Source organism: Phyllobates terribilis, unplaced genomic scaffold (assembly GCF_046119375.1).
Source record: "Phyllobates terribilis strain yellow unplaced genomic scaffold, ASM4611937v1 Scaffold_5__5_contigs__length_657084704, whole genome shotgun sequence".
NCBI lineage: Eukaryota > Metazoa > Chordata > Amphibia > Anura > Dendrobatidae > Phyllobates > Phyllobates terribilis.
This window is the reverse complement of record NW_027362765.1, coordinates 354,357,981-354,369,980: the sequence shown is the minus strand read 5'-3', so window position 1 is coordinate 354,369,980 and position 12,000 is coordinate 354,357,981. Positions and strand designations below refer to the sequence as shown.

The following is a 12,000-nucleotide window of genomic DNA, read 5'->3' as shown; positions in this document are numbered from 1 at the left end:
TAAAACAGGGTGTAACTCAGGATCAGTAATGCAATGTATGTACACAGTGACTGCACCAGCAGAATAGTTAGTGTAGCTCTGGAGTATAATACAGGATGTAACTCAGGATCAGTAATGTAATGTATGTACACAGTGACTGCACCAGCAGAATAGTGAGTGCAGCTCTGGAGTATAATACAGGAGGTAACTTAGGATCAGTAATGTAATGTATGTACACAGTGACTGCACCAGCAGAATAGTGAGTGCAGCTCTGGAGTATAATACAGGATGTAACGCAGGATCTGTAATGTAATGTATGTACACAGTGACTACACCATCAGAATAGTGAGCGCAGCTCTGGAGTATAATACAGGAGGTAACTCAGGATCAGTAATGTAATGTATGTACACAGTGACTGCACCAGCAGAATAGTGAGTGCAGCTCTGGAGTATAAAACAGGGTGTAACTCAGGATCAGTAATGCAATGTATGTACACAGTGACTGCACCAGCAGAATAGTGAGTGTAGCTCTGGAGTATAATACAGGATGTAACTCAGGATCAGTAATGTAATGTATGTACACAGTGACTGCACCAGCAGAATAGTGAGTGCAGCTCTGGAGTATAATACAGGATGTAACGCAGGATCTGTAATGTAATGTATGTACACAGTGACTACACCATCAGAATAGTGAGCGCAGCTCTGGAGTATAATACAGGAGGTAACTCAGGATCAGTAATGTAATGTATGTACACAGTGACTGAACCAGCAGAATAGTGAGTGCAGCTCTGGAGTATAATACAGGATGTAACTCAGCATCAGTAATGTAATGTATGTACACAGTGACTGCACCAGCAGAATAGTGAGTGCAGCTCTGGAGTATAATACAGGATGTAACTCAGGATCAGTAATGTAATGTATGTACACAGTGACTGCACCAGCAGAATAGTGAGTGCAGCTCTGGAGTATAATACAGGATGTAACTCAGGATCAGTAATGTAATGTATGTACACAGTGAGTGCACCAGCAGAATAGTGAGTGCAGCTCTGCAGTATAATACAGGATGTAACTCAGGATCAGTAATGTAATGTATGTACACAGTGACTGCACCAGCAGAATAGTGAGTGCAGCTCTGGAGTATAATACAGGATGTAACTCAGGATCAGTATTGTAATGTATGTACACAGTGACTGCACCAGCAGAATAGTGAGTGCAGCTCTGGAGTATAATACAGGAGGTAACTCAGGATAAGTAATGTAATGTATGTACACAGTGACTGCACCAGCAGAATAGTGAGTGCAGCTCTGGAGTATAATACAGGATGTAACTCAGGATCAGTAATGTAATGTATATACACAGTGACTGCACCAGCAGAATAGTGAGCGCAGCTCTGGAGTATAATACAAGATAAGTAATGTAACTTTTGATCTGAAAATTGCTATCACATTCATTATTCGGAGCAGATTCTTCTTGATGCATTGACTACTCCAGTCAGTTATGTTACTGGGGATATTAGCCCATTTTGTCAGATTTCAATGCTGAATGTGTGAATATAGGGTCACACAGAACATGAAAGGACATAACCTACAATCATTATATGACCGGACTACTTATCTCATAGTAATAAACCCCTATAAATCATCTGCAGCAGCGTCCCCCTCCTCCCCCAGTGATGAGAGAATTATGCGCTTTTCTTCCTGCACTGAACATTTTACTAATGATGAGTAATGAGGTCATCAGATATTGCTGTAACCTTAATATCTTCCTGATATTTGGCGCAAAAATTGCCTTGTGGATATAAATGGTTAATATCGGCGGTGACGGGACGTCTGTAATACACATGCCATTCCATGGACACAAAGCAAACACACACACTGCAAAAACCATGAAGTGCGCGGGGGGAGGGGTAGAGCGCCTGGACAGCCGCCGCATTAGCTTGTGTCCGGAGAGAAGCTAATGCCGCCATTGCTGGTCTGTCCGCTCTCTTACCTTTCATGTGTAGGATCGTATGATGTCTGAATGGGGAGTTTGGACGGGAGTCGCTGTGGGCGGAGCTGAAGCTGCCGGTGCGCACGTACGCCAAGCGCTGCACACCGCTACACAACAGCTCTGGCAAAGGGACGGCAAGGGGAGAGGAGCCGCGGGGAACAGAAAATAACAAGAGGAGAGGAACAGAAGAAAGCACAAAATAAGAGACGCAAAGTAACGGAGGGGTCCCAAAATCTGGAGAAATGAAACGACAGTTAACAGAACAGAGCAGGAAAGAAACATTACAGGAACACAAGGGTTAAAGCTGCAAAAGCTGCAGGTCCTGCCGGGGCCCCGATCAATCACCAGAGGGTCCCCGGACAGTCACCAGAGGGTCCCCGGACAGTCACCAGAGGGGCCCCGGACAGTCACCAGAGGGGCCCCGGACAGTCACCAGAGGGGCCCCGGACAGTCACCAGAGGGGCCCAGATCAGTCACCAGAGGGGCCCAGATCAGTCACCAGAGGGCCCCCGATCAGTCACCAGAGGGCCCCCGATCAGTCACCAGAGGGGCCCCGGACACTCACCAGAGGGGCCCAGATCAGTCACCAGAGGGTCCCCGGACACTCACCAGAGGGGCCCAGATCAGTCACCAGAGGGTCCCCGGACACTCACCAGAGGGGCCCAGATCAGTCACCAGAGGGTCCCCGGACACTCACCAGAGGGGCCCAGATCAGTCACCAGAGGGTCCCCGGACACTCACCAGAGGGGCCCAGATCAGTCACCAGAGGGGCCCCGAACACTCACCAGAGGGGCCCAGATCAGTCACCAGAGGGGCCCAGATCAGTCACCAGAGGGGCCCCGATCAGTCACCAGAGGGGCCCCGATCAGTCACCAGAGGGCCCCCGGACACTCACCAGAGGGGCCCAGATCAGTCACCAGAGGGGCCCCGAACACTCACCAGAGGGGCCCAGATCAGTCACCAGAGGGGCCCAGATCAGTCACCAGAGGGGCCCAGATCAGTCACCAGAGGGGCCCAGATCAGTCACCAGAGGAGCCCCGAACACTCACCAGAGGGGCCCCGGACAGTCACCAGAGGGGCCCCGGACAGTCACCAGAGGGTCCCCGGACAGTCACCAGAGGGGCCCCCGAACACTCACCAGAGGGGCCCCCGAACACTCACCTGAGGGGCCCCGAACACTCACCTGAGGGTCCCCGAACACTCACCAGAGGGGCCCAGATCAGTCACCTGAGGGTCCCCGGACAGTCATCAGAGGGGCCCAGATCAGTCACCAGAGGGGCCCAGATCAGTCACCAGAGGGGCCCCGGACAGTCACCAGAGGGGCCCTGAACACTCACCAGAGGGGCCCCGGACAGTCACCAGAGGGGCCCAGATCAGTCACCAGAGGGGCCCCGGACAGTCACCAGAGGGTCCCCGAACACTCACCAGAGGGGCCCCGAACAGTCACCAGAGGGGCCCAGATCAGTCACCAGAGGGGCCCCGGACAGTCACCTGAGGGGCCCAGATCAAACATCAGAGGGTCCCCGGACACTCACCAGAGGGGCCCAGATCAGTCACCTGAGGGTCCCCGGACAGTCACCAGAGGGGCCCCGGACAGTCACCAGAGGGGCCCAGAACACTCACCAGAGGGGCCCAGAACACTCACCAGAGGGGCCCAGATCAGTCACCAGAGGGGCCCAGATCAGTCACCAGAGGGTCCCCGAACACTCACTAGAGGGGCCCAGATCAGTCACCAGAGGGTCCCCGGACAGTCACCAGAGGGTCCCCGGACAGTCACCGGAGGGTCCCCGGACAGTCACCAGAGGGGCCCGAACACTCACCAGAGGGGCCCCGAACACTCACCAGAGGGGCCCCGAACACTCACCAGAGGGGCCCCGAACACTCACCAGAGGGGCCCCGAACACTCACCAGAGGGGCCCCGAACACTCACCAGAGGGGCCCCGAACACTCACCAGAGGGGCCCCGAATAGTCACCAGAGGGGCCCCGAACAGTCACCAGAGGGTCCCCGAACAGTCACCAGAGGGGCCCAGATCAGTCACCAGAGAGGCCCAGATCAGTCACCAGAGAGGCCCAGATCAGTCACCAGCGGGGCCCAGATCAGTCACCCGTGGGGCTGGGAACCCTCCTATACCAGAGAACGAGGGGCCCTGTAACCCATTCCTGATAGAGCTCTGAGCAGGCGCCTGGGACCTTCACATTCCAGATCCCTGCACGGGGGTCTTTAATCATTAAATCCTAGAATTATTCAGTTTGTAATATAAACCGTGCTGTGATATGGCTCTGTTTTCATGTTCGTTGCATGCGCTGTAAATTACACCTGTCAGTATCCATCTTGTCCTGTAGGGGGAGCTGTATACTAAACCTGTCAGTATCCATCTTGTCCTGTAGGGGGAGCTGTATACTAAACCTGTCAGTATCCATCCTGTCCTGTAGGGGGCGCTGTATACTACACCTGTCAGTATCCATCCTGTCCTGTAGGGGGAGCGGTATACTACACCTGTCAGTATCCATCCTGTCCTGTAGGGGGAGCTGTATACTACACCTGTCAGTATCCATCTTGTCCTGTAGGGGGAGCGGTATACTACACCTGTCAGTATCCATCTTGTCCTGCAGGGGGAGCTGTATACTACACCTGTCAGTATCCATCCTGTCCTGTAGGGGGCACTGGATACTACACCTGTCAGTATCCATCCTGTCCTGTAGGGGGCACTGGATACTACACCTGTCAGTATCCATCCTGTCCTGTAGGGGGAGCTGTATACTACACCTGTCAGTATCCATCCTGTCCTGTAGGGGGCTCTGTATACTACACCTGTCAGTATCCATCCTGTCCTGTAGGGGGAGCTGTATACTACACCTGCCAATGTCCATCCTGTCCTATAGGGGGCGCTGTATACTACACCTGTCAGTATCCATCCTGTCCTGTAGGGGGCGCTGTATACTACACCTGTCAGTATCCATCCTGTCCTGTAGGGGGAGCTGTATACTACACCTGTCAGTATCCATCCTGTCCTGTAGGGGGAGCTGTATACTACACCTGTCAGTATCCATCCTGTCCTGCAGGGGGAGCTGTATACTAAACCTGTCAGTATCCATCCTGTCCTGTAGGGGGAGCTGTATACTACACCTGTCAGTATCCATCCTGTCCTGTAGGGGGCGCTGTATACTACACCTGTCAGTATCCATCCTGTCCTGTAGGGGGCACTGTATACTACACCTGTCAGTATCCATCCTGTCCTGTAGGGGGACCTGTATACTACACCTGTCAGTATCCATCCTGTCCTGTAGGGGGAGCTGTATACTACACCTGTCAGTATCCATCCTGTCCTGTAGGGGGCACTGGATACTACACCTGTCAGTATCCATCCTGTCCTGTAGGGGGAGCTGTATACTACACCTGTCAGTATCCATCCTGTCCTGTAGGGGGAGCTGTATACTACACCTGTCAGTATCCATCCTGTCCTGTAGGGGGAGCTGTATACTACACCTGTCAGGATCCATCCTGTCCTGTAGGGGGAGCTGTATACTACACCTGTCAGTATCCATCCTGTCCTGCAGGGGGAGCTGTATACTACACCTGTCAGTATCCATCCTGTCCTGCAGGGGGAGCTGTATACTACACCTGTCAGTATCCATCCTGTCCTGTAGGGGGAGCTGTATACTACACCTGTCAGGATCCATCCTGTCCTGTAGGGGGAGCTGTATACTACACCTGTCAGTATCCATCCTGTCCTGTAGGGGGAGCTGTATACTACACCTGTCAGTATCCATCCTGTCCTGTAGGGGGAGCTGTATACTACACCTGTCAGTATCCATCCTGTCCTGTAGGGGGCTCTGTATACTACACCTGTCAGTATCCATCCTGTCCTGTAGGGGGCGCTGTATACTACACCTGTCAGTATCCATCCTGTCCTGTAGGGGGAGCTGTATACTACACCTGTCAGTATCCATCCTGTCCTGTAGGGGGCGCTGTATACTACACCTGTCAGTATCCATCCTGTCCTGCAGGGGGAGCTGTATACTACACCTGTCAGTATCCATCCTGTCCTGCAGGGGGAGCTGTATACTACACCTGTCAGTATCCATCCTGTCCTGTAGGGGGAGCTGTATACTACACCTGTCAGTATCCATGCTGTCCTGTAGGGGGAGCTGTATACTACACCTGTCAGTATCCATCCTGTCCTGTAGGGGGAGCTGTATACTACACCTGTCAGTATCCATCCTGTCCTGTAAGGGGCGCTGTATACTACACCTGTCAGTATCCATCCTGTCCTGTAGGGGGAGCTGTATACTACACCTGTCAGTATCCATCCTGTCCTGTAGGGGGAGCTGTATACTACACCTGTCAGTATCCATCCTGTCCTGTAGGGGGAGCTGTATACTACACCTGTCAGTATCCATCCTGTCCTGTAGGGGGACCTGTATACTACACCTGTCAGTATCCATCCTGTACTGTAGGGGGCGCTGTATACTACACCTGTCAGTATCCATCCTGTCCTGTAGGGGGAGCTGTATACTACACCTGTCATTATCCATCCTGTCCTGTAGGGGGAGCTGTATACTACACCTGTCAGTATCCATCCTGCCCTGTAGGGGGAGCTGTATACTACACCTGTCAGTATCCATCTTGTCCTGCAGGGGGCGCTGTATACTACACCTGTCAGTATCCATCCTGTCCTGTAGGGGGCGCTGTATACTACACCTGTCAGTATCCATCCTGTCCTGTAGGGGGCGCTGTATACTACACCTGTCAGTATCCATCCTGTCCTGTAGGGGGAGCTGTATACTACACCTGTCAGTATCCATCCTGTCCTGTAGGGGGAGCTGTATACTACACCTGTCAGTATCCATCCTGTCCTGTAGGGGGCGCTGTATACTACACCGGTCAGTATCCATCCTGTCCTGTAGGGGGCGCTGTATACTACACCTGTCAGTATCCATCCTGTCCTGTAGGGGGCGCTGTATACTACACCTGTCAGTATCCATCCTGTCCTGCAGGGGGAGCTGTATACTACACCTGTCAGTATCCATCCTGTCCTGCAGGGGGAGCTGTATACTAAACCTGTCAGTATCCATCTTGTCCTGTAGGGGGAGCTGTATACTACACCTGTCAGTACCCATCCTGTCCTGTAGGGGGCGCTGTATACTACACCTGTCAGTATCCATCCTGTCCTGTAGGGGGAGCTGTATACTACACCTGTCAGTATCCATCCTGTCCTGTAGGGGGCGCTGTATACTACACCTGTCAGTATCCATCCTGTCCTGTAGGGGGAGCTGTATACTACACCTGTCAGTATCCATCCTGTCCTGCAGGGGGAGCTGTATACTAAACCTGTCAGTATCCATCCTGTCCTGTAGGGGGCACTGTATACTACACCTGTCAGTATCCATCCTGTCCTGTAGGGGGCGCTGTATACTACACCTGTCAGTATCCATCCTGTCCTGTAGGGGGCGCTGTATACTACACCTGTCAGTATCCATCCTGTCCTGTAGGGGGAGCTGTATACTACACCAGTCAGTATCCATCCTGTCCTGCAGGGGGAGCTGTATACTAAACCTGTCAGTATCCATCCTGTCCTGTAGGGGGCACTGTATACTACACCTGTCAGTATCCATCCTGTCCTGTAGGGGGAGCTGTATACTACACCTGTCAGTATCCATCCTGCCCTGTAGGGGGAGCTGTATACTACACCTGTCAGTATCCATCCTGTCCTGTAGGGGGAGCTGTATACTACATCTGTCAGTATCCATCCTGTCCTGTAGGGGGCACTGTATACTACACCTGTCAGTATCCATCCTGTCCTGTAGGGGGAGCTGTATACTACACCTGTCAGTATCCATCCTGTCCTGTAGGGGGCACTGTATACTACACCTGTCAGTATCCATCTTGTCCTGCAGGGGGAGCTGTATACTACACCTGTCAGTATCCATCCTGTCCTGTAGGGGGCGCTGTATACTACAACTGTCATTATCCATCCTGTCCTGTAGGGGGAGCTGTATACTACACCTGTCAGTATCCATCCTGTCCTGTAGTGGGCGCTGTATACTACACCTGTCAGTATCCATCCTGTGCTGCAGGGGGAGCTGTATACTAAACCTGTCAGTATCCATCCTGTCCTGTAGGGGGCGCTGTATACTACACCTGTCAGTATCCATCCTGTCCTGTAGGGGGAGCTGTATACTACAACTGTCAGTATCCATCCTGTCCTGTAGGGGGAGCTGTATACTACAACTGTCATTATCCATCCTGTCCTGTAGGGGGAGCTGTATACTACACCTGTCAGTATCCATCCTGTGCTGCAGGGGGAGCTGTATGCTAAACCTGTCAGTATCCATCCTGTCCTGTAGGGGGCGCTGTATACTACACCTGTCAGTATCCATCCTGTCCTGTAGGGGGAGCTGTATACTACACCTGTCAGTATCCATCCTGTCCTGTAGGGGGAGCTGTATACTACACCTGTCAGTATCCATCCTGTCCTGTAGGGGGCGCTGTATACTACACCTGTCAGTATCCATCCTGTGCTGCAGGGGGAGCTGTATACTAAACCTGTCAGTATCCATCCTGTCCTGTAGGGGGAGCTGTATACTACACCTGTCAGTATCCATCCTGTCCTGTAGGGGGAGCTGTATACTACACCTGTCAGTATCCATCCTGTCCTGTAGGGGGAGCTGTATACTACACCTGTCAGTATCCATCCTGTCCTGTAGGGGGAGCTGTATACTACAACTGTCATTATCCATCCTGTCCTGTAGGGGGAGCTGTATACTACACCTGTCAGTATCCATCCTGTCCTGTAGGGGGCGCTGTATACTACACCTGTCAGTATCCATCCTGTGCTGCAGGGGGCGCTCAGCTGTCTATTATACATATATATAACTACTACTCCCATTATGGAGGAATAGTCAGTTTCCTCTTCAGGCCTGCAGGAGTCTCTGGATGGATTCAGTCTTTGCACCATAGCCTGCTGGGGGTTGTAGTTCTCCACTATTCAATCACTGCGATCACTCATTATGTGGAAGAAAAATGTTACAAAATCCTATCATCGTCCTGCGCTGGCGGTGCACTAGATGGCGCTCTAACAACACGTATAATCCCGCTGGCATCCCTGTCATTGCTATGAGGCTCGGCCGTTCTCCTGGGGTTGGGGGCTTCTGCCATCTGTCTGCTGTGTCTGCCCCTCCGGCCGGTCCAGTCTGGGCACATAGGGAAGATGGACGCTCACCGTCATATGTGCGCCCGGACTATCTCTGAGGGTCCCAGTGTACGATAAACCCCACAGACAACATGAACACCACATACAGATCAGACCTTACCGGGTCTGTGGAAGTGCTGCGGGGACCGGGAGACGGTGGGGGTGTAGTTATGGCGGCTGTAGACGGGAGAGTTGATGGATCCTTGGCTGGTAGATCTCTGAATGATCCGTTCCCGTCCATCCTGATAGCCCTAGAAATGCCAGGAGACAAGAAGGTCAGTGGGGTAAATGTCTCCAGCTTTCCCGGACCCCTGAATGGCAGCCCCAGGTCAGGATCACTGCATGTGTGCAAACAGATCCAGTCCCTGCAGCTACTTTATTCCATGTCCCCATGACAACACTTCTTGTCCCTTGCTGTGCACTTGTAGACAGCCGCCTCTATATGACAGTTCTGATGAGGACAGAGATTCACAAAACGTCCCAAGGACAAGTCTGAAAAGGGCGATTAAGTGTTGTCATAGGGACGTATGAGTAGCAGATATCAGCACTAGTGAAAAGGGAGATTGTGATGGAGGGTCAGAGAACGGCCAACCCTCGACCGCAGAGGTGTCGTCACAGTGTGTCACTCACCTCGGCGGAAAATGTCGGAGACAAAGTCCTGGGAGACTGTAATACAAAGGACATCGTAACAATATCGTCAGGATCCAGGAGAGCAGAAGGAAAGGGTTAATCCACAGAGCAGAGGTGTATATGGTATATACACAGCGGGAGCTGGAGGCGGCACAGCGCAGGTTAATAAAGGCAGCTACAACCACACAAGCTGTAATACACGACACGGGCCCGAGATGGCGCTGCAGGCGGGCTCTGATCTGTGACCACTTTGTATGGGATGCGCTGAGTTTCGTGTCTTTGTGTCAGTCATGTTCTCCGTTTTCCTGTTATTTGGTATTAAACAGTCCAGGGAATTAGACGCGGCAGATTCTGGACCCCAGAGACCACAACCCCCCCCCTGGTACCAGCGTCACTGACCCATTGTGTGGAGAGCAGCCCATTAATCCAGAAGGTTGGCGAGCGTCATGTGCCAATGGCTGGGGGGCATATAGATACAGGGCGCCCCCTCCTCTGCCATCCGCCCTCCTGTGCCCCGTGCCCTGCAATCTGCTGAGCGCATGGTCAGGGGAGAACAAATATCTAAAATCGCTTCACTCGGGATTGTTCCGCTGCTGACGGAAAGTTCTGTCCAGAGAACCCAATGGATGGTCTGACGGGCGGAGGGTGGTCTGACGGGCGGAGGGTGGTCTGACGGGCGGAGGGTGGTCTGATGGGCGGAGGGTGGTCTGACGGGCGGAGGGTGGTCTGACGGGCGGAGGGTGGTCTGACGGGTGGAGGGTGGTCTGACGGGCGGAGGGTGGTCTGACGGGTGGAGGGTGGTCTGACGGGTGGAGGGTGGTCTGATGGGTGGAGGGTGGTCTGACGGGCGGAGGGTGGTCTGACGGGTGGAGGGTGGTCTGATGGGTGGAGGGTGGTCTGACGGGTGGAGGGTGGTCTGACGGGTGGAGGGTAGTCTGATGGGTGGAGGGTGGTCTGACGGGTGGAGGGTGGTCTGACGGGTGGAGGGTGGTCTGACATCAGCGCAATCACCACAGGTCAATGACAGGAGGACCTGTACAAGCACAAAGTGCAGCCCCAATGTGCTACAAGAAACCTGACTAGTCCTGTATATAAACCTGCCACCGTTTTATGTATACAGCTCCACTGCAGATCTCTGTTTACAGAGTTACTGGCTACAAACAAGCCACATCCTGCAGTTATACCGCCATCTATGGCCAATACCCAGCAGGTAAGGCTGCACTCTGATGTGTCCCCGCGCTGAGCACTGCGGAGATTTGCGCTGACAGAAGCTGCAGCAATGGACACATTGGGCTGTGTTCACACTTTGCAGTGGCGCCTACAATTTTCCAAACTCACATAAAACTGCAATATTTTCCCAGCAATTTTGGAAAAAATCTCTGGGGGGAAAAAAAGGCAAATTAGCAGCCAGGTGTGAATAGAGCCTGAAGGCGGCTGGTGTGACTGCGGCTGCCTCCGTGTGCGGAATACAGAGGAGCGTGTTATACAGAGTACAGACTGCACCACCAGGGACGGAGGAGAACGAAAGCCACCCGGAAACAGTAAGAAAAGTCCCACAGAAAGTATAGTCGGGGTGTCCCCGTATACAGTGCTCAGTCATCAGAGAGATCAGCGGCGCCCTGACTTACTCGCTCATTCAGGACTGAGGAGCGGTCACTCCGGGGGCTCTGCGACTGCGGACAAGAGTCAGCGAGGTCATCAGTAACAGCAGTGTAATGGAAACATCCCATAATTACTGTCTGGCGGAACTACAAGTCCCAGCACGTCCGGAACACGTATAGAGCTCCTAGGAATTGTAGTTCCACAACGTCCCAGGAGACACAGATGTCCTCACCTCCCCCATGCTCTGCCGCTCGTCATACGTGGATGTATGGAAGGACTCGTAGGTGATGAGGTCCGGCCGCTCGATGTCGTAGATGGCCTTCACTTTGGGGATGGCGGCCAGGTCCTTGTAGTCCAGGATCTCATCGTCCACTTTAGCCTGAGGTCACAGGGAGAATAATGTAACGAGGCACAAGACACTGATACATTGTGGCCATTACTGACCCATGATGGAGAAAAGGATTCAGAGAGTGAGGTTACAGGGAGACAATCAGTGAGCTCCTGACCTGTGACCCCGTCCCCAAACCTGTGCTGGGGCGCCTTCCTTTATTGGGGGGTCACAAAATACTCGTTATCTGACGCTGATGAGACCACGAGGGCTTTTATT

At 52.9% G+C, this 12,000-nt stretch overlaps 1 protein-coding gene across 20 annotated transcripts in view; it reads right to left on the bottom strand.

Annotated features, from left to right (window-relative positions):
- The window catches only part of ABLIM1 (actin binding LIM protein 1), a 462,151-nt gene that overhangs the window by 57,129 nt on the left and 393,022 nt on the right, over positions 1-12,000 (bottom strand). For 12 of the 20 annotated variants that reach the window (XM_073684651.1, XM_073684642.1, XM_073684637.1 and 9 more), the window contains 5 exons: positions 11,626-11,772; positions 11,420-11,464; positions 9,792-9,827; positions 9,283-9,412; positions 1,968-2,087 (listed from right to left, as the gene is read on the bottom strand). In XM_073684651.1, the coding sequence (XP_073540752.1) occupies positions 1,968-2,087; positions 9,283-9,412; positions 9,792-9,827; positions 11,420-11,464; positions 11,626-11,772 (478 nt within the window). The remainder of the gene's footprint in view (positions 1-1,967; positions 2,088-9,282; positions 9,413-9,791; positions 9,828-11,419; positions 11,465-11,625; positions 11,773-12,000) is intronic. The other 8 variants (XM_073684641.1, XM_073684650.1, XM_073684646.1 and 5 more) reach the window with 4 other exon arrangements.